Source organism: Bubalus bubalis, chromosome 20, assembly GCF_019923935.1.
Source record: "Bubalus bubalis isolate 160015118507 breed Murrah chromosome 20, NDDB_SH_1, whole genome shotgun sequence".
NCBI lineage: Eukaryota > Metazoa > Chordata > Mammalia > Artiodactyla > Bovidae > Bubalus > Bubalus bubalis.
The window spans coordinates 43,764,414-43,787,705 of NC_059176.1; the positions used below are offsets into that span (position 1 = coordinate 43,764,414).

At 45.5% G+C, this 23,292-nt stretch overlaps 1 protein-coding gene across 4 annotated transcripts in view; it reads right to left on the minus strand.

Moving 5' to 3' along the window:
* Nucleotides 1-23,292, minus strand: part of ARNT2 (aryl hydrocarbon receptor nuclear translocator 2) — a 191,059-nt gene that overhangs the window by 70,863 nt on the left and 96,904 nt on the right. For all 4 annotated transcript variants that reach the window (XM_025271546.3, XM_025271545.3, XM_045163834.1 and 1 more), the window contains exons 6-8: nt 20,177-20,279; nt 17,486-17,551; nt 16,880-16,965 (exon numbers count right to left, since the gene is read on the minus strand). In XM_025271546.3, the coding sequence (XP_025127331.3) occupies nt 16,880-16,965; nt 17,486-17,551; nt 20,177-20,279 (255 nt within the window). The remainder of the gene's footprint in view (nt 1-16,879; nt 16,966-17,485; nt 17,552-20,176; nt 20,280-23,292) is intronic.

The following is a 23,292-nucleotide window of genomic DNA, read 5'->3' on the forward strand; positions in this document are numbered from 1 at the left end:
CTGGTTGGATCTCCTTGCAGTCCATGGGACTCTCAAGAGTCTTCTCCAACACCACAGTTCAAAAGCATCAATTCTTCAGCACTCAGCTTTCTTCACAGTCCAACTCTCACATCCATACATGACCACTGGAAAAACCATAGCCTTGACTAGATGGACCTTTGTTGGCAAAGTAATGTCTCTGCTTTCCAATATGCTATCTAGATTGGTCATAACTTTCCTTCCAAGGAGTAAGCGTCTTTTAATTTCATGGCTGCAGTCACCATCTGCAGTGATTTTGGAGCCCAGAAAAATAAAGTCTGACACTGTTTCCACTGTTTCCCCATTTATTTCCCATGAAGTGATGGGACCAGATGCCATGATCTCCGTTTTCTGAATGTTGAGCTTTAAGCCAACTTTTTCACTCTCCTCTTTCACTTTCATCAAGACGCTTTTTAGTTCCTCTTCACTTTTTGACATAAGGATGGTGTCATCTGCATATCTGAGGTTATTGATATTTCTCCTGGCAATCTTGATTCCAGCTTGTGCTTCTTCCAGCCCAGCGTTTCTCATGATGTACTCTGCATATAAGTTAAATAAGCAGGGTGACAGTGTACAGCCTTGACGAACTCCTTTTCCTATTTGGAACCAGTTTGTTGTTCCATGTCCAGTTCTAACTGTTGCTTCCTGACCTGCATATAGGTTTCTCAAGAGGCAGGTCAGGTGGTCTGGTAACAGCATGAAAAGGCAAAATGATAGGATACTGAAAGGGGAACTCTCCAGGTCAGTAGGTGCCCAATATGCTACTGGAAATCAGTGGAGAAATAACTCCAGAAAGAATGAAGGGATGGAGCCAAAGTAAAAACAATACACAGTTGTGGATGTGACTGGTGATAGAAGCAAGGTCCGATGTTGTAAAAAGCAATATTGCATAGGAACCTGGAATGTTATGTCCGTGAATCAAGGCAAATTGGAAGTGGTCAAACAGGAGATGGCAAGAGTGAACGTCAACATTCTAGGAATCAGCGAACTAAAATGGACTGGAATGGGTGAATTTAACTCAGATGACCATTATATCTACTACTGTGGGCGGGAATCCCTTAGAAGAAATGAAGTAGCCATCATGGTCAACAAGAGTCCAAAATGTAGTACTTGGATGCAATCTCAAAAACGATAGAATGATCTCTGTTCGTTTCCAAGGCAAACCATTAAATATCACAGGAATCCAAGTCTATGGCCCAACCAGTAACGCTGAAGAAGCTGAAGTTGAACGGTTCTATGAAGACCTACAAGACCTTTTAGAACTAATACCCCAAAAAGATGTCCTTTTCATTATAGTCCAGTGGTTAAGACTTTGATTTCCAATTCAGGGGGTGTGGATTCGATTCCCTGGTTGGAAAACTAAGATCCCACATGCCTCATGGCAAAAAAAACAAAACATAAAAACAAAAGCAATATTGTAACAAATTCAATAAAGACTTTAAAAAAGGTCTGCATCAAAAAAAATCTGTTAAAAATGGGTTTTAGGTGAATTTTATTTTTTAAGATTTTATAGACTTCTAAATTTAATAAGATGGGCTGTTTTATAGTAATGATAATAAAAAATGATTAAGGAAAAAGGCTGGCCTGTGATGTTCGTATTTAAAAAGGTGGGCTTCACACACCTGGGGAATTTTCCCAGTTCACACCTCATTCTCCAACCATGTCAGAAACATGAACGTATTGTACTTAAATCCAGCCTTTAGAATCCTGCTCCTGATTACCAAACTGAAGGAAAATGCACATGATGATGCTGGACATTTAATTGTCAAATGTTTGGCAGAGATACATTTCTTTCCAAATTAACTGCCATTGAATCATGAAAATTAACACGCCATCTTCTTGTGCCTAAAGGGAAGGCTGTAATAAACTTGGACTCCGAAGATAGAGCTTCATTTCCAGAAAGGCGTCATCTATAAACAAAGGGCTAAGGGCCTGTAACAATAAAGCCACACTGGGGTCCAGCAGGATGTCAGGAAAAAAGGAATTAGGGGGCACAAGGACTGCCCTTTCCAGGCCTGAGTCTCACCAGGGGTATAGAGAGGAATGGGCCACGAGGCTCCCCTAGGTTTCCTGCCCACCTCAAGACTCTTGAGTCCATGTTATTTCCCCCTGACAGAAGAGGGATGTCATTAGAAAGCAGTGGACTGTTTTCCAAAGGAAGCTCAGATGACTGACCCTCTCATTCTCTTGGTGGCTTAGCTGTGGCTCTTCCCTGCTATCTTTAGCTTTCAGTTATAGAAAGTTCAGGCTCAGACGGTAAAGAATCTGCCTGGCAAAGTAGGAGACTCAGGTTCAATCCCTGGGTTGGGAAGATCCCCTGGAGAAGGGCATGGCAACCCACCACAGTATTCTTGCCTGGAGAATCCCCACAGAGTCGCCTGGTGGGCTACAGTCCATGGGGTCACACAGAGTCAGACATGACTGAAGGGACTTAGCATGCAGGCACATACAAAGTTCAGAAATAAATGACATGCTTCATTGATTGACTTCTCCCCCATTTCTAGCTCCTAGAAGCTATAAATCCTCACTGGTGCAGAACAGGCATCTAAAAGGCAGGGCTGTGTCCAGCAGCCCACCTGTCACCCATCCCTGCTCTGGGGCTACACTGTCTCTCCAGCTTCTGGTCACAATACTTTTGTCTTGGGCAGGCTGGGCACTGGCTAGCACGAAGAGTTCTGCCATGATGCTAACTCACCACTCATTGTAGCCAGTCCCCCAGTAGCACTCACATCCTGATTCTGCTGTCATTTCTCACCACCATCAGTGTCTTGCTGCTTTCTGCTCCACATTCCTCTCCAATGAAGACCAGCCTCCACCTGGCCTTGCTCAAAGTAACTAGCTCCCAAATAACCTTCTACATGGTCCTTGGGAACTTCATCCTTTGTAGTTGAAGACTGGCATCCTTGGCTGTCCGCATCTCATGGGCTCTGCGATCTGGGTGCTTCCATCTCCCTGACTGTGGCCCCCTCCCCAGGAGAGGATGTTCCTTTCTCCAACAGCCCCCGGTCACGGACACTGGACCCCTCCAGACACCGCCTTCACACAACCCTCCTGTTGCGTGCACGCTCAGTTGCTTCAGTCGTGTCTGACTCTTTGCGACCCTATGGATTGTAGCCTGCCAGGATCCTCTGTCCATGGCATTCTCTAGGCAAGAATACTGGAGTGAGTTGCCATGCCTGCCTTCAGGGGATCTTTCCAACCCAGGGATCGAACCAGCAACTCTTGCACTCCTGCACAGGTGGATTCTTCCTGAACCACTGGGTAAGCCTGACCCTCCTTTTACAGGTGCTCAAAAGTCTCTTCTTCTAGCACGTACTCCAACCATCTTCCCTCCTTGGCCCCACCTCTCCCTATGCTATTGCTACTTTTCATTTTGCCAAAGCACAGCCTTGACCATATTTCAAGCTTCTTTTCCAAAAAACCTCAAAGGCTCCCCACCAGTCACCAATTTCAGGGCCGGAGGGGTTGCAGAGTCAGACATGACTTAGCGACTGAACAATAACAACAACTGGCAGGTGGGGCTCAATATGTCCAGCTCTAGTTTTTGCTATGATGCTGGTGATGGCTTCCCCGACACTAGTCAATAGACACAGAATCATCCCATTCCTGAGTGGCCGCTTGGCATCTGAACTCTGCCTGGCTGCAGGTTTCCCCTGCAGGGTCTGGGCTGTGGTCAAGGGGAGCGGAGAAGTGCTGGGGTTAGCTGAGATGCGGAGTCTTACAGGATTTTAGATTTCTCCTCTGTGGAGAGAAGGGGCTGGCTTGGGGTAATGCTGAAGGTTCTCTTTAACTCTGACTTTCTTAGCCCGACACCAGCTCAGACTTTGGCCATGGGATCAGTTTGACATACCTGTTGAGCACCTGTTAAGTGCCTGACAGTAAGGGATTCAGCGTGCATTCCACCAGCTCCTGCTCTCAAGGAGTTGCCAGCAGGTGGGAGAAGCAGAGAACCAGAGCATCACAATGCCAGGTGGTTAGTATTACAACAGAGAAAAGAACAGGCTGCTTTGAGGAAGAGCGGGTGGCCAAGGCTGGATGCCAGGGCTGGCAGGGATGGTGTCAGGAGGGAATGCTTCCTGGCAGGAACCTCAGCATTTCTCAAAGTGGTTTTTAATAGGAACGGAATAATTCCAGCCATTTAAACAGATCTCAATGATTTCCTAATTGGTTTCACAAGCCCGTTTTGCCCCACATTCAATTACCTTTTCTTTGGAAATACGCTCCACTAACGCCAGCTCTAAATAAACCCCGAGTCATATAAACAACACACAAGTGAAATGTAACTGGAGACTGCCGTCTCGGATGAAGCTCAGAGTTGTTGGCCAGAAAGGCTTCTTCATGTTTAACTAAAGGGTTGCATTAACCCTGTGCAAACACTCACGGAAAGTTGGGTTGTTTTTCAGTAATGCTGGGTGGAGTCTATTCTGGGACTCACATCTTCACATGAGAATTAAGACTTTTTTTTTTGCATTCCACCAAACACAGGGGGAAAAAACAGCCACTTGTTCACAGTATGTTTCCAAAGTATTCTCTGGGGAACAGTAAAAAGTTTTAGTGGGAAAAAACGATTCTCTGGCCAAATACATTTGGGAAACACGGTTTAAACAAAGACAAAAAAGTTTCATCACTGTAGGCATGCTCAGGAAACACTGAACTTCGGAGTATGAGTCTCTAAGAGAGAGAAAGGTACCCTAATTATTGACCAGGGACTCCTTTCTTTATGAAGTATCTCTGAGACTGAGATCTCAGGACACACTTTAGGAAATGCTGACTTGTAGGTGTTTTGCATTTCAGGGTTCCTGGTGGTGATCTTACAGACCTGGCTCTCCCACTTTACAAAGGACAGCTTAGAAGTACAACAGGTGGTTTGGGGTCAAAAGAGCAACCTGAGACCACATGAGTAACTATCTGTCCCTCCCAAGTTTCTGTGGAAACTCTCAGAGTCTGAGATGAGAGACGAACATCTCAATACCAGAAACCAGGGAGGATTGTTTGGGCAAGATGGGGTGAAGGGAAGTGCTGAGGAAGCTACATATGAAGGAAAAGGGAGGCTTTGGAAGGGTCCCCAGCAAGACCAAACTACAAGCTCAGAACTGCTTTGGCTTGACAGTGGCAAGAACGGGGGCAAGTCTTGAGGGAGCGACCCTTCAGGTGCTCAGTGGTAAAGAATCTGCTTGCCAATGCAGGGGATGTGGGTTCGATCCCTGGGTCAGGAAAATCCCCTGGAGGAGGCAATGGCAACCCACTCGAGTATTCTTGCCTGGAGAATCCCATGGACAGAGGAGCTATAGTCCAAGGGTTTGCAAAGAATCAGATACACTCAGCAACTGAGCATGCACACAGGAAGGGCTTAAGTCTGCAAACTGAAAGGGCCCACGTGGCACTGAGACGTGATATCAGATATGGAGGAAACATAGTCCAGAAGCCAGCGGAGGTGAGCAAGTAAAGCAGGAAGATGGAAGAATTGTCAGTAACAGAGTCCTGGACTTGACTGCAAATGGCAGGCCTGTTTCTTGAAAGACAGATGAATAATATAAAATAATGACCACATGCTGCAGTCCATGGGGTCACAAAGAGTCAGACATGACTGAGCGACTGAACAACAACAACAACATATCTAAAATCTAAATTGCAGATCCAAAGTCCCATGTTATTTACACATTAATTGGCAGGGGTGGGGTAGGCAATCTCCCATAGTTCTTAAAACACATGGACTCTGCGGTATGGCCTGCAAGGGGTTGAATTCCAGCCTCCTCACCCACCAGCTGTGTACCCAGCATGGCCCAGCCCTTACCTGTTTTCTCCCATCAGCTCACATCTCCCTGCTGTCCATACACTCGACATGCACCTCTCCATCTGCACGGCCACTGCCTTCGTTCAGGCCTCACAGTTTCTCCTGAATCGGTCCTCTCTGGCCCCCCCACTGTCAGGCCTATCTTTGCCCCTCCTCTCACTTCAACCCAACTTCTAGAATGATCTTTAAGAACTTTCAGTGGCTTTTAGTAACACTCCATAGAGAGCAGAGGAGGGTTCCAAACCCCCAGGCTTAGCATACAAGGCTTCACCTCCAGGATCTGATTCTACCCACCTGTCTGGCCACATTCCCTCCAGCCACAGTCAAACACACACGATTCCCAAGGCAGCAACCTCTCTTCTCCCCGACATCAGAGCATCAGTAAGGCCTAGATTCATTCCCAGACTTGGCTGCTTACTAACTGTGTGAACTGGGCTGATTAAGTTGCTATGCTGACCCTCCAGCATGTCACCTGCCCGACAGAGGTAATTACAATGCCTGGACCTCATGAGAGTTGTTGTGAACACTGAAGTGGGCTTCCCTGGTAGCTCAGATGGTAAAGAATCTGCCTGAAATGCAGGATACCTGGGTTCAATCCCCAGTTTGGCAAGATGCCCTGGAGAAGGGCAAGGCAACCCACTTCAGTATTCTTTCCTGGAAAATCCCACAGACAGAAGGGCCTACAGAAGCAGGTTATAGTCCATGGGGTCGCAAAGAGTCAGACACAAGTGAGCAACCTAACATTTTCACAAACACTGAAGCACAATGCACAGAGTCCTTGGCACAGTGATTCGCACGTTGTGAGCACTCTGAAATGAAGACTGTGATCATTACATACCTCCTCTACACTCACCAACACAACTCAGTATGCCTAGAAAGCAATTTTTTCCACCTAGAAAACTCCTTTATGTTCATGTTTCAGCTTAAACGTTACTCTCCACCTATTAGGCTTTCAGCGAGGCTTGGCCTCAGAGCATAGGAGAGAGCAGACAACCTTGACACTCCCAGTAGACGGGATCTCTTGTCCTTGTGCTTCTCTCATGAGTCCTCTGTGTGACCCTTGATCTGGGGCTTTGCAATGACCCACATGCCTAACTGTCTCCTCCACTGTGCTGTGACTTCTTTTAGTTTAATTAAATATTAACTTGTTCACTTATTTTGGCTGTGCTGGGTCCTCATTGCTGTGTGCAGGTTTCCTACAGTAGCAGTGAGGTGCGGTCACGCTCCTGTGGCGCATAGGCTTCTCACTGCAGTGGTTTCTCTTGTTGTAGAGCACAGGCTTCAGTAGTTGTGGTGCACAGGCTTAATTACCCCAAGACATGTGGGCTCTTCCCAGACCAGGGCTCAAACCAGTGTCCCCTGCATTGGCAGGTGGATTCTTAAGCAATGGACCATAAGGGAAGCCCACACTGTGAGCTTCTAAAGGGCAGGTGCTATATCAGACTCCCCCTAGGGTCCCCAGGAACTAGGAAAGTAACTGGCCCATGGCTGGTGCTCAGAAAGTATCCATTGAAAGAAATGGAAGAGTGGCTTTGCCCTGCCTGAGAATGAGGAGGACGGAAGAGGTGGCCAGTGCTCCATCTCACAAGTTAAGGTCATGGCTCTGATGTCCAACCAGAATATCAAACATCAGCATGTCCAGCTTGGGCAGGACAGTATGGCTGAGGGTTGGTGAGACGAGGGAACCCAGCCTTGCGGGTGCATGGCTTCCCCACAGAAGACCAGCCTTTGGAGACTTTCAAATGAAGGGAAAAAAAAAAACAACACACTGTGTTCAACCAGCAAACTGTGAGAAGCGCAGGGCTGTCGTGGATGAGCTCATGGTGGGGCTGAGCTGTCTGGTGAAGTGGCAACACTGGTCTGACCACTGCAGATTCTAGCCAAAACCCCGAAATAACCTCAGGCCTCTGGCATGCTGTGGCCGAGGCTTACTGAAAGTCCAGCAGCATCGTGAAGGAAAGCATCAGCCTCACTGATGAGAAAGCACCAGAGGCTGCCAAGAACCAAGCCTCTTCCTGATCAGGATGGTCCCAGAGGGAGGTAACCTGATCTCAGTCAAGCACACCCCCTCCACTGGGGCAGATCCTGGCTCTCCTGTGCAGACACACAGCCAGTTAATCAGACATTTTCCACGTATTATTCTGTGGTGATGAACCAAGCACATCAGATGATGATGAGTAGAGGAGAAGTCCCTGTGATAGACATGGAGTCTGGCTCAAAGCAGGATGCCAGTCTGAAAAATGCAAGGCGCTGGGGCAGTGACCATGGAGTGGAGGCAATTCCCATCTTCAGAATTTCAAAGCTACCCCTGGACTCTAAGCATACCTCACACACTGGAAAATGCAACCTGCTGTGGGTGATCTCTTCTGCACCGAGGGTGATGTCTCCTTTGCTACGTTGAACACAGAATATTGACTTCTTTAGAAGGAAGGATTGGACAGAGCAACTGTAGAACTCTGTATTTGCTTTAGTCATACACCAGATTTTTTTTCTTTTTAGCTGCACCATGTAGCATGCCAGAATCTTAGTTCCCCAACCAGGGATGGAACCTGTGCCCCCTGCAGTAGAAACACAGATTCTTAACCACTGGACCACCAGGGAAGTCCCTAGCTCAAATATTTTAAATGAAGCTTATACAGTATACTTGGTGGTTCAGATGGTAAAGAATCTGCCTACAGGGCAGGACACCCAGGTTCAATCCCTGGGTCGGAAGATCCCCTGAAGAAGGCAATGGCAACCCACTCCAGTATTCTTGCCTGGAGAATTCCATGGAGAGAGGAGCCTGGTGGGCTATAGTCCATGGGGTTGAAGAGTCAGATACAAATGAGCGACAAACATTTCACTTTCATAGAGTATACAATGCTGTGAGGCTAATTGGGAAAGTCACTCTGTAATAGAAAGGGTTTCTGGAATATAGCAGAATTTTGGGGGACATTTATGTTTTCGATGGAGTCAACAGGTACCAGGTAAAAGTTTGCCTGCACAACTTGTTGGTTCAGAAATAAGCACAAGTGTTGCCAGCAGGCTGTCAAAGAATTATTCACAAGGTCCTTGCTTGCTTCACAAAGTCTACTGCTTCTACTCACCTTTAGAGACTGCTAAGGTCACCTGTAGATATTCTGAGCAACTTTGGTGCTTAGGCACCTTCATACCTCCTAACCAAGTCACTGTTTATAATTAAGGAGTCTGAGCCTATGAGCAAGTAGGGACAACATTCCTCGTGGACATTTACAAGGCATCATTCAAGCATCAAGTGAGTGGCTGTTCCAGTGCTCCGGTACCATGACCTTATTATACAGTAATCGTGCCAATGACCTTACTCAAGCCACCTCATCTATGTCAGATGACTGTCTGTGCCATCTCAGAAGATTTCTGGGAAAGTGGATTCTATAAACATCTTTGGAAATTCTGGCAAAGAATTCTTTCAAAACCCATTCCCCTTAGGTTAACAACTATTTTTTTTTAAATCAAGGCAGACTCTTTTCTTCTTTCCTTTCACACATCCATCCACCCATCTGGTCTGTTGTTCAGTTACACAGTCATGTCCGACTCTTTGCGACCCCATGGACTGCAGCACACCAGGCTTCCCTGTCCATCACAATCTCCTGGAGACTATGTGAAATGTAATACATTTTACATGCCAGGTCTGAGCTCACCACTGGGTTGAGAAAATGAAGCATGCATTTGGTCTTGAGAGCTCTAAATGTAAAATAGTGTGTGATATGTGTAATGAATGGAGTTATGAATCAAGTAAATATGGTCCACACTATGTCTAAAATGGCAGAGAAGGCAATGGCACCCCACTCCAGTACTTTGCCTGGAAAATCCCATGGGCGGAGGAGCCTGCTAGGCTACAGTCCATGGGGTCACTAGAGTTGGACACGACTGAGCGACTTCACTTTCACTTTTCACTTTCATGCATTGGAGAAGGAAATGGCAACCCACTCCAGTGTTCTTGCCTGGAGAATCCCAGGGACGGGGGAGCCTGGTGGGCTGCCATCTATGGGGTCACACAGAGTCGGACACGACTGAAGCGACTTAGCAGCAGCAGCAGCATGTCTAAAATGGATAACCAACAAGGACCTAGAGTAGTATAGCACAGAGAACTCTGTAAAATGTTATGTGGCAGCCTGGATGGGAGAGGAGTTTGGGGGAGAATGGGTACAAGTATAAAAATGGCTGAGTTACTCTGCTGTGCACCTGAAACCATCACAGCATTGTTAATTGGCTATACTCCAATATATTAAAAAAAGTATAAACAGAAAAAACAATGGACTTATTAATCAAGAAACAGTATTAACAGCCACAGAACAAGATATATATCAATTCAGGATACTGGAGGCATGATTGAATCGTCATGTGTGCATACAAGCTTAATTTCCAGAACTTCCATCTTTATAGAAACACAGCAACCAAATACAACAACCAAACCAAAAAAAAAAAAACCAAACAAACAAACAAAATACACAATTTCTGAATTCACAGCAAACCACTCAATCCAGTGGTATGAAATGCTGTTTAGAAAATTCTGCTTGATTGCCTAAAAATGCCGTTTTTTTCTGATGATGGAAGTCATGTAAAAATTTGGAAAATGCAAGACCGAAGACAGAAGAAAAAAGTAATCAACAATCTACTACACAGAGATACGATTACTATTCTACGTACAATTTTTCAACACATAGATACACCATTCACTTATAATCTAAAAATAAAATTGGGATCATGATTGCATAAACTGTCATTCTTTTTAATACTTCTTAGCACTTTGCTTCACTCTTTTTTTTTTAAGATTTACTTGTGTATTTGGCTATGGCATGTGGGATCTTTGATCTTTATCATTTTGGCATACAGAATCTTTTAACTGCAGCACATGAATTCTTAGTTGTAGCATGTGGAATCTAGTTCCCTGACCAGAGATCGAACCCAGGCCCCACGCACTGGGAGTAGAATCTTAGCCACTAGACCACTAGGGAAGTCTCATGCTCCATTCTCAAATACCTTCTGAAAGCACGCCTGTTTAATGGTTGTCTAGTATCCGATCATGGCTTCCCTGGTGGCTCAGACGGTAAAGAATCCACCTGAGATGCAGAAGACGTGGGTTCCACCCCTGGGTTTGGAAGATCTGATAGACAAGGGCATGGCAACCCACTCCAGTATTCTTGCCTGGAGAATCCCCAGGACAGAGGAGCCTGGTGGGTTACGGTTCATGGAATCACAAAGAGTTAGTCACGACTAAAGCAACTAAGCATAGCACACAGCACAGTATCCTATCATATAGACATTTCATGCTAGTTTTAGCCAATTCTTTATTATTGAAATTTAGATATTCACAATATTTAGACTTTGAAATTTAAAACAATTCAAGGTTTTCACAACAATGTTTAACCATACAATACACACATCTCTGATTAATTCCTATATATTGATTGCACATTTTAAGGCATTTAATATATACTCTGAAGTTATTCTACAGAAGATTTGTACTGATTTAAATTCCCATCAGCAGAACATTGACCTTCCCAGGTGGGTACAGAATCCGCCTGCCATGCAGGAGACTTAATGAGACACAGGTTCAATCCCTGGGTCAGGAAGATCCCCTGGGGAGGGCATGGCAACTCACTCCAGTATTCTTGCCTGGGAAATTCCATGGACAGAGAAGCCTGGTGGGCTACAGCCCATAGGGTTGCAAAGAGTCGGACATGACTGAATCAACTGAGCACACACGCACAGAACACAAAAGTGTCCATTTTTCTGAACCTTCCCAATACTGTGTATTTTGTCTTATAAATTTTTTGCTACTTGATAGATAAGAGAAGATGGTATAAAATTATTTTAACTTGCAGTTCTGATGAACAGGAGGCTGAATTCCTTCCAGATGCTTAGCATGTGTGTGTATTCATATTTGTAAATGTATGTAACACCCTGTTCAGAGCTTTTGCTCATTTCTTCCTATTCAGTGAAAATCCGCCTTTTGGTCCAAATTGTGCCCTCTGGAACTATCCTAAGTAAGTTTAATTCCTCCTTCATATGACACCCCCTCAAATACTTGAAGACAAAAATCATGTCTTGCTTTCTCCAAGATAAACACTCCCGGCTCCTTCAACTGTTTCTCATGTGGCAAAGTTTCAAGGGTGGTTGTTGGAGATTTAATGCCTCACAACTCCTTCCGCCCTGTTAGTCTGTACCCTTCAGCTCTCTCGTGTATAGAACTCCACAGGACTCCAAAAAAGCTGGCCTTGAATCACTTTTTAGAATTTTTCTTTTTGGCCACATGACAAGTGGAATCTTAGCTCCCCGACCAGGGATTGAACCCATGCCCCCTGCATTAGAAGAGTGGAATCTTAACCACTGGACCACCAGGCAAGTCTTGCCCTGAATCCTCCTGGCAGACTCTCTGGATGCAGTCACCTGCCTGCACCTTGGTCCTCAGCCTCCTTTCTTGTGATAGGCAGGTGTGGCAGTCAAATAAAATGGTAGAAAAAGAGCACTTTGAGGCCAGAAACGGGAAGAGAAGTTTGCCTGGTATAACAAGGACGATGAATTCAAATGAGGAAAGCATCAAGAAGGAGATGATCTGCTGGTCCCAAGAGGCTGAATTTGGCAGGACTGGGGTAGCTTTCTACAGAGTCTCATCTGGGGAGCCTCTCCTGACCCTGGGGCAGGTGAAGGACCCTGCCTCCATCCACAGCGCTGACTGCCTGCCCACACTCTCCTGGAGTCAGCTGTGTACCTGCTTGTCCCCCACCAACACATCTTTGCATTCCCCAAGGGCTGGGCCTCTGTCTAGTGCCCAAGAGCCTTGCTCAGCAGATGGCATGGATGAGGCCATCACATGTCACAGTGAGCCACGGCTAGAAGTCTTTCACCAGGCTGCCCACAGCCCTTTGCTCTTCTTTGCTTTTCATCAAACAACCTTCCAGCACAAATGTGTTGTCTCAAGTACTTTCAAACCTCATAGATTTCCTGGACAATAGCCATGGGCATCCATGCCAGTGACGAGGAAGCCCCAGGGCATCACAGAGTTGTACCTGATTAACACGTCAGCTTTGGAGGACTCTGTCTAAGAACCCTGGATCTGATGAGTTCTGCAGCATGGTCAAGACTATGGATCTACAAAGCTAAGGTCCAGGCTCTGGACACTGTAAATGAATCACTGCCCTCTGAGTTTCTGTCCTTGAGCCCAACCTTAAGGCAAGCAACACCTTGATGATTTTATGCATTATGATCTCAGTATGGGCTTCCTAGGTGGTGCAGTAGTAAAGAATCTGCCTGCCAATACAGGATACACAAGAGATGCAGATTCCATCACTGGGCTGGGAAGATCTCCAGGAGAAGGGAATGGCAACCCATTCTAGTATTCTTGCCTGGAAAACTCCATGGACAGAGGAGCCTGGTGGGCTGCCATCCTTAGGGTTGAAAAGAGTAGGACAGTACTGAGCAACTGAGCATAGGCATGAGCATGGTCTAAGTAGAAAAACATATACAAATAAGATATACTATAAATAAAACTGATATATTGATATCTGTCTATCTATATCTCAAACATTAAACATTGCCAACTTCAGTTCAGTTCAGTTCAGTTCAGTCGCTCAGTCATGTCCGACTCTTTGCGACCCCATGAATAGCGGCACGCCAGGCCTCCCTGTCCATCACCAACTCCCGGAGTTCACTCAAACTCACGTCCATTGAGTCGGTGATGCCATCCAGCCATCTCATCCTCTGTTGTCCCCTTTTCCTCCTGCCTCCAATCCCTCCCAGCATCAGAGTCTTTTCCAATGAGTCAACTCTTCGCATGAGGTGGCCAAAGTACTGGAGTTTCAGCTTTAGCATCATTCCTTCCAAAGAACACTCAAGCAAGATTAATATAAAACCTCACAGTAAAGACCTATTTACCTCAGTTCTTATTACCTGATATATCGCACTTGGATTTCAACAAAGATTTACAAGGTATGCTAAAAGGCAGGAACAAACATAGCTCAAAGAGACAACTAAATATCAGAACCAGACTCAGATATGACACGGATTTTGAAATGACTAGGTTGGGAATTTAAAATAACTATGATTAATATGTTCAAAGAGCTAGTGGAAGAAGTAGATAAAATAAAGAACATATGGGTAATGTAAACAGAGAGATGGAAACTCTAAGAAAGAATAAAAAGGAAATCCTAGAAAAACAAAAAAAAAACCACTGTAACAGAAAACAAGGCCTTTGACGTCTCATCAGTAGACTGGACATAGTCAAGAAAAGAATCAGTGAGCTTGCAGATATATCAACTGACATTTCCAAAACTGAAATGCAAAGACAAAAAAGAATAAAAAACCCAGAACAGAATACCCCCAAACTGTAGTCCAGTTTCAAAAGATGTACATGTAATTAGAATACCAAAAGGAGAAGAGAATGAAACAAAAGAAATATTTGAAGAAATAATGTCCAAGAATTTTTCAAAGTTAATGACAGACCCCAAACCACAGACCCAAGGAGCTCAGAAAAAAATACCAACCGATAGGGCTTCCCTGGTGGCTCAGTGGTAAAGAATCCATCTTCCAAGTAGGAGACGCGGGTTCAATCCCCGCGTTGGAGTGATCCCCTGGAGAAGGAAATGGCAACCCACTCTAGTAGTCTTGCCTAGAGAATCCCATGGACAGGGGAGCCTAGCAGGCTACAGTCCATGGGGTCACAAAGAGTTGGACACAATGGCACCCCACTCCAGTACTCTTGCCTGGAAAATCCCATGGATGGAGGAGCCTAGTAGGCTGCAGTCCATGGGGTCGCTAGAGTCAGACAGGACTGAGCAACTTCACTTTCACTTTTCACTTTCATGCATTGGAGAAGGAAATGGCAACCCACTCCAGTGTTCTTGCCTGGAGAATCCCAGGGACGGGGGAGCCTGGTGGGCTGCCGTCTTTGGGGTTGCACAGAGTCGGACATGACTGAAGTGACTTAACAGTAGCAGCAGGAACTAAAAAACAACAACAATAATAACCAAAAAATCCCACAAAAACTAAACAAATTATACTATCATGTTCAAACTTCAAAAATCCAAAAACAAAGAAAAATCTTGAAAGAAGCCAGAAAAAAAGTCCCACGCTACATATAGAAAAATGAGGATAAGAATCATGTAGACTTCTCATCAGAAACCATGCAAACAAGAAAGTGAAGTGAATACTTAAAGTGTGGAAAGAAAATAACCACCAACCTAAAATTCTACATCCAGTGAAATTGTCCTCCAAGTGTGAAGGAGAAATAATAACTTTCTATGAAAAACAAAAATGGTGAGAATTTATCACCAGCAGAGTTGTCCTGTAAGAAATGTTAAAAACAAGGTCTTCATGAAGAAGGAAATGATATAGATCAGAAACTCAGATCTCCACAAAGGAAGGAAGAGCATCAGTGAAGGAATATAATTAAGGTAAAATAAAATATTCATATACTATAAAATTTGCCATCTTAAAGAACACAATTCAGTGGTTTTTGGCAGATTTGCACAGTTGCGCGGCTATTACTACTATATCTAAATTTAGAACACTTTTGTCACCTCGGAAGGAAACACAACCCTGAATATTCATTGGAAGAACTGATGCTGAAGCTGAAGCTCCAATTCTTTGGCCACCTGACGAGGAGAGCCTACTCACTGGAAAAGACCCTGTGCTGGGAAAGAGCGAAGGCAAAAAGAGAAGGGGGCGGCAGAGGATGAGATGACTGGATGGCATCACTGACTCAGTGGACATGAATTTGAGCAAACTCCAGGAGATAGTGGAGGACAGAGGGGCTTGGCATACTGCAATTCATGGGGTTACAGAGTAGGACACGACTTAGCAACTGAACAACAACAACACCAACCATTAGCCATCACTCCCAATTTTCCTCTCCCCCCAGAACCTGGAAACCACAAATCTACTTTTTGTTTCAATGGATTTGCCTATTCTGGATGTTTCACATACATGGAACTGTAATGTGGCCTTTTGTGTCTAACTTTCTTTTACTTAGCATGATGTTTTCAAGGTTCACCCATATTATAGCATGAATCTGTAATTTATTGCTTTTTTTTTCCCCTCGCCAGCCCTGGCATCTGCCAGTCAATTTTAATTGCAGGATAATTCTTTACAGTGTTATGTAAGTTTCTTGTGTAAACAATGTGAATCAGCTATAAGTATACATATAACCCCTCCCTCGTGAGCCTCCCTCCCACTCCCGCCATCACACCCTTCTAGGTCATCACAGAATACTGAATGGAGCTCTTTGTGCTATATGGCAGCTTTCCACTAGCAGCTATTTTACATATGGTATTGTATTAATGTATATATCAATGCTACTCTCTCAATGTGTCCCACCCTTTCCTTCTCCTTCACTGCTTTTTATTGCTGAATTATTATTAGCTTAGCTTAGTGCATTGAAGCTATCATATGGGTATACCACTTTTTATTTATCCATAAATGTACACATGTAATTTGATTCCACATTTTGGCCATCAGGAATAATGCTGCTATGAACATTCAGGTACAATTTTCTTTGTGAACATATGCTTTCAGTTCTCTTGAGTATATATACCTTGGAGTGAAACTGCTGAGTCATATGGCAACTCCAGGATCAACATTTTGAGGAGCCTCCAGATTGTTTTCCAAAGCAGCTGTTTCATTTTACACCCCCACCAGCAAAGGATGAGGGTTCCAGTTGCCCCAAACCCTTACCAACAGGCATTATTGTCTGTTTTAACCATACTAGTGAGTGTGAGAGGTATTTCATCATTGTGTTTTGATTTGCATTTCTCTAGTGACTTGAAAACAATTATCATTTCAAATGTCCCTCTGACTTTCCAGAGTGCTCTCAGTGACAGATCACAGAAAGGATTTGTGAAGCGCCAATCACCTTTGCAGGATTGCTCTTTTACAAACCTTTGTTTCAAGTAGCAAGACTTTTTTCCATTACAAAGACCATTACATTCTAACTGCAAAGGAAAATAAGAGTATTTTCCAGTCTCTTTCTATAAGAATGCATGTCTAACAGGATACATGGTGACATGAATCAGCATTCAGTACCCTAGGAATGAAGATGCAGGTTCTCCTTACCTGCTGGCGGCCAAGCCTTGATGTAGCCTGTGCAGTGGACCACAGCATACTGGGCTTCTCCTTCCTTCACAGGGCCAAGGCCATTCCTAGAGAAAGAACGTCATGAGCTGGCTTTCAGCAGCTGGGGGTGAGGCAAGGCTGCCCATGACTCCTTTAGTACTAAGCTTCTGGGTTCACCTGTTGACCTTGTGTTTCTCAATCTTCACTTCCACGATCCCTCTTTCCCTCCTCCCTCATAGTATGCATATCCAAAATAAATCCACCCAACACCTTTCTCAGCTGAGCCACAGTAACTCTGACGTGTGAGTCTCTTGGTGCTTTCTATGGCTAAGCCTGTCTTTAAGTTCAGCTACTCCTTAGCTTAGTGCATTGAAGCTATCCACTGCATAGCCCCCAAACATCCATCATGCCTACTGGGACTTTCCTGGTGGTCCAGTGACTAGTACTCTGTGCTCCCAATTCAGGGGGCCCAGATTTGATCCTTGGTCAGGAAACTAGATCCCACATGCTGCAACTAAAGATCCCATGTGCCACATCCAAGACCCAGCACAGCCGAATAAATAAATATTTTTAAAAATAAAGATAAAAACGGAAAGGCCTACTGACCTGAACCTCTTCCTCATGGTGGTTAGTCTGTTTAGAGGAAGATGGTCCAAAGGAGCATTTCCACACCTAAGATGTGAGAAACACATTAGAACGAGTGAAGAGCCAGCCAAGCATATAAAGCCCACAGTGCTGCAGGCAAGTATATTTGTTGTTGTTCAATCACTCAGTCATGTCTGACTCTTTGCGACCCTCTTTGGACTGCAACACACCAGGCCTCCCTGTCCTTCACTATCTCCTAAAGTTTGATCAAACTCACGTCCATTGAGTCAGTGATGTTATCCAACCACCTCATCCTCTGCCGCCCCCTTCTCCTCCTGCCCTCAGTCTTTCCCAGCATCAGGGTCTTTCCCAATGAGTTGTCTCTCTGCATCAGGTGGCCAAAGTACTAAAGCTTCAGCTTTAGCATCAGCCCTTCCAACGAATATTCAGGGTTGATTTCCTTTAGGACTCACTGGTTTGACCTCCTGGCAATCCAAGCAACTCTCAAGGCAAGTATATGGACCTTATCTAATGTGACCACACTTACTCAGGTGAGCTGTATAGCTAATTTCTTTCCAAAGTGCAGAAGCAGGGCTGCATGTCTATGAATTCCTATCATCACCAAAGGCAAGGGAGGGGACCCATTCTTCAGTGCACAGGTAGATGGTCTCCGGTCCAGCCCAGAAGCCAGAGACCTATGGACAGACACTCGGAGGATCCTGGCCACGCTCCACCCTGCAGATCACTTCAGTGTAATTTGGGGGCTTTCAGGGAACAAGGGAAGGGTGGTGATGACAGCTACGGCGTCTCTTCAGGCCCGAGCAGAGGCATCAACTCCAAACAGATGTTGCCAGTTGACAAACATCATCTTCTCAAGCTTCAGATTCACAGTGTAGAAAGTCCCTCCTCCCCTGCAATGTTCTGGAACTAGGAATGAGCAGACCACTGTGAGCCTGCGGATGGCAGCAGACAAACTGGGGACAGGAGGAGGATGAGTCTGGAATCAGATCTTTCTATGGGTCCGTCTCTGGGAGGGAGGCGGTGTGAGGTGTCCCATTGCCCTTTCAAGCAGCATCTTTTCTGCCTCCCTTCTCCATAACTGTCTCTGCATCCCAGGCTCCAAGCATCCACAGCCTGCATTGTGGCCAACCTTTGACCTGTGTTCTCAGTTCACACTTCCATTTCCCAACTTCACAGTAGATGATGTCCTCAATGCCTTGGTATTCAGTGCAGCAAAGACAAGAGTCCAATTATACTCTGAGGCCTGGGGCAGCTGCCAGAATGGGCATGTTTTCACAGCAGGATCCATCCAAGAGGTAGCCACCTAGGGATGCTGGCACAGCCTTCTGCCCTCTGGCAGGCTGTGCCCAGTGTCTTCCTGAAATTAAGCTGCTTTATTTGGAGGGGAAGGCCAGGCTCTCAGCAGATGGCAGTGCTCCTTGCTTCATAGGTAAATCCAGGTAGTGTGGGTGTGGCACTGGGAAAAGCAACCCAGAGGTTACCAGGGCAGGGAGGGGACCACCTGGTTCTGGTCGATAGGTCAGTGATAATGGTATTGGAGGGCTTCCCAGGTGGCACAGTGGTAAAGAATCTGCCTGCCAATGCAAGAGACCTGGGTTCAATCCCTGGGTCAGGAAGATCTCATGGAGGAGGAAATGGCAACCCACTCCAGTATTCCTGCCTGGAAAATTCAGGCTCTAGTCCATGGGGTCATAAAGAGTTGGAGACGACTAAGGAACTAAACACAGAACAGTAATGGTATTAGACTTCCCTGGTGGTCCAGTGGCTAAGACTCTGTGCTCCCAATGCAGGGGGCCTGGGGTCAATCCCTAGTCAGGGAACTAAATCCCACATGCCTCAATTAATAGTTTGCATGCTGCAACTAAAGATTCCGCATGCTACAATGAAGATCAAATATCCTGCTATAACTAAGACCCAGCACAGACAAATAAATTAATTAAATAAATAGGGGCATTGGAGGCTACTTAGGAATGGAATACTTGATGCTTCCAATAAATTTATGCACAAGGCAACTTCTTAGATGGCACAATGAAGAATTCACCTTGCTGTGCTACACTGAATGTCCATCTAGCTAGGATGGGCATTTACTCTACTGGCCAAAGCACTGAGGAAAGCCCTTGCTGTGCTGGACTGCATTAATTGATGCATTTTGTCCCTGGGTGGACACTAATGCATGTGAGTCTGAGCCACTCAGCTTGTCCCTGCCGGCTGAACAGAGGGAAGACAGTCTGTGCAGTTGTTAGGTTGCTCAGTTGTGTCCGATTCTTTGTAACCCCATGGACTGCAGCACGCCAGGCTTCCCTGTCCTTCACCATCTCTCAGAGTTTGCTCAAACTCACGTCCAAGGAGTTGGTGATGCCCTCCAACTATCTCATCCTTCGTTGCCCCCTTCTCCTCCTGCCCTCAGTCTTTTCCAGGATCAGGGTCTTTTCCAATCTCTCTGATGTCAACCCTCAACTCTGTATCTTCAGCCCCAAGCTCTCCCATGAATTCCAGAATTCTATGTCCAACTGCTGACTCCTCTTCTCCCTTTACAGGTGAGAGACCAAGAAGGAGGTAACATGGGGCTGTAGTCAGGAGGTGACGTCACCATGGTGAAGGTGTGATCTGAGAGCCCCTCAGGATGCTCAGCAGCAGAGGGGAAGGGAGTAGCCCCACCAGAGCCCCAGCCCACTGCTTCCCCAAACAGACCTCATCCTGCAGATGAAGGACCTCCGGGAACCCATGCACATTCTCATGGATGACTGCTGCCCTTCTTTCTTGACTGTCCCGGTCTTCAGGTCCAAGATCCGGCCTGAGACAGAGACAGAGAGAGAGAAAAGACAGTTGCATGAACCTCTGTCTTTGACTGTGGGGTGCAGGTGAGGGGAGAGTTCTCCAAGTGAAAACACATGGGGCCATGCAAACTGTTTCTTGGAATTCCCAATATTCTTAAAGCAATGAAATCCACACAGTCCTAACGCTTTGTTTCTCAAAGAGTGGTCTACACCGGACATCTGTACTTTGTCCAATTCCATCACAAGTCCCCCCAGGTCGGCTTTGTCTTCGGTGGCTTCATGGAAACGGCATTCACCAAGGTCACTAACGACATTCTTATTGCTAAATCCAAAACATGCTTTCCCTTTGACTTATCTGACTGCTTTGGCTAAGGCACAATGATTCTTGAAAATCCTCCCTCCCCTTGGCTTCTGACAAGCACTCTCCACTCGCCTCCCCCAGAGGCTCCTCCCTCTCCCAGAGGCTCCAACCTCAGCCATGGTTCTATGGCTTGTTCTATGTATCTATCCCTTATGTCAGGAGTCCCCAACCTCTGGGCCATGGACTGGTCCCTGCAGTCAGATCAGCGGCAGCATCAGATCAGAAATAAAGTGCACAAGAAATGTAATGTATTTAAATCATCCCAAAACCATCCTTCCACTCCCAGTCTGCAGAAAAACCATCTTCCATGAAATTGGTCCCTGTTGCCAAAAAGTTTGGAGACCACTGTCCTGTGTGATTTTAGCCACTCCAAGGTTTTAAGGATCACCTCTACCCTAATGAACCTACATCTACACCTGACGCACCAAGGTCTAAACCACCAGTGGATGACTGCACACCTCAAAGGCAGCATCAACCCCACCCAGACACGAGCTAAAGCATCTCCAGCCAACAACAATCGAAGTCAGAATTCTAAATGTCATTTCACCTTCCTCTCCCTCACCTCCTGCACACTCAGTCTCGCCATCTTGTCTGGCTCATGATTTATTCCTCAAGGGAGACTCACTTCCAGCCCTCAGCATCTTTTCTCCTTGATCCACCTTTCACATGGCTGATGGCTGTCTAGACAATACATATCTGACTGTGCACCTCTTGGCTTAAAACTGCATTGCTAGATGTAAGTCCCTGTCGATTATTTATTTTATATGGTGTGTGTGTGTATTAGCCACTCTGTCATGTCCAACTCTTTGAGACCCCATGGACTGTAGCCCACCAGGCTCCTCTGTCCATGGGATTCTCCAGGCAAGAATACTGGGGTGAGCTGTCACTCCCTTCTCCAGGGGATCTTCCCAATCCAGGGATCGAACCCGGGTCTCTTGAATTGCAGGCAATTCTTTACCATCTGAGCCATCAGAGAAGCTCCATGTAGTAGTCTGTATATCCTGACCTCTTCATGTATCCCTACTGTAAAGCACAGGGAGCTCTACTCAATACTCTGCAATAACGTATATGAGAAAAGAATCTGAAAAAGAATAGATATATGTATTTGTTGTTTGGTTGCTCACTCATAACCGACTCTGCAACTCCATGGACAGTAGCCCACCAGGCTCTTCTGTCCATGGAATTTTCCAGGCAAGAATACTGGAGTGGGTAGCCATTTCCTACTCTACAGGGTCTTCCCGACCTAGGAATAGAACCTGTATTTGCTATGTCTCTTACATTGACAGGTGATTCTTTACTGTTGAACCACCAGAGAAGCCCAGATACATATGGAACTAAATCACGTTGCTGTACATCTGAAACTAATACAGCATTGTAAACAACTGTACTCCAATATAAAATAAAAAATTTTAACTGCATTGCTTACAGGAGCTCCTTAGAGAGTCTTTGGTCCCTGTCTGCCACTCAACCTCATTTCCCCTACACTTCCAAGTATCCTGTCCAAGAGAAACATACTAAGAGCCACCTATGTAATTTTAAATGTTCTAGCAGAAGCAGTTTTTAAAAAGTTAAAAGAAACAGGTAAAATTACTTCTAAAAATATACCCCAAATATTATCCTTTCAACATGTAATTCATGCAAAAATTATTAATAGGCTATGTCACTTTTTCTCATACTATATCTTTGAAACTGGTGTGCATTTTACAAGAGCAGCACATTTCAATTCCGACTAGCCCCGTTTTGGGTGCTCAGTAACCAGATGTGGTTAGAGACTTCCACGCGGTACAGGGAGCAGCTCTGTGGACCACGGCCTCATCAGAGCCCTCAGCAGGCAGGTGTTTCTATAAGTGCCTTGTGCCCTCTCACATTTGCAGATGTGGTTCTTCCTGCCAGAAATTCTGTCCCTGTTCCACACAAGCTGTTGTCCTGGTGAACTCATCCTTCAGGACTACCTCATACAGCACTGCCTCTGGGAAATCTTTTCTAGGTTCTTCATGCAGAGCTTCATATCTGTTTCTTCCTTCTTCCCTTCTTTCCTCCCTCCCTTTCTTCCTTCCTTCCTCCCAAGGAGTTGGACATGGCTGAAGTGACCCAGTACACACGCACGTACATTTACACTGTTATTACATATAGCCGTTACAAGTAATCAAGAAATGAATTAAAGTGTATAGGAGGGGAACTTCTCTGGCGGTCCAGTGGTTAAGACTCTAAGCTTCCACTGCAGGGCGCAAAGGTTTGATCTCTGATTGGGGAGCTAAGACCCCATGTGATGTGAGGCATAGCCAAGGATATGCACAAATGCTATACGATTTTATGTAACAGATAGTACCCCATTTCACAGAAGAGATTTGAGCCTCTGTGGATTTTGCTTTCTGTGTCAGGTCCTGCATGGGCTCTGAGGCAGGACTATATATGCTAGTTGGACTGAGTCATTTTTATCCATCCACAAAAGGACTGTTTAACACAATTGGCATTAAGTAACATGCTAGTATGGGGGCTTCAAAGACAGTTCAGTGGTAAAGAATCCACCTGCCAATGCAGGAACTGCAGGAGACAAGGGTTCAACCCCTGGGTCGGGAAGAACCCCTGGAGGAGGAAATGGCTATCCACTCCAGTACTCTTGCCTAGAGAATCCCATGGACAGAGGAGCCTAGTGGGCTACAGTCCAT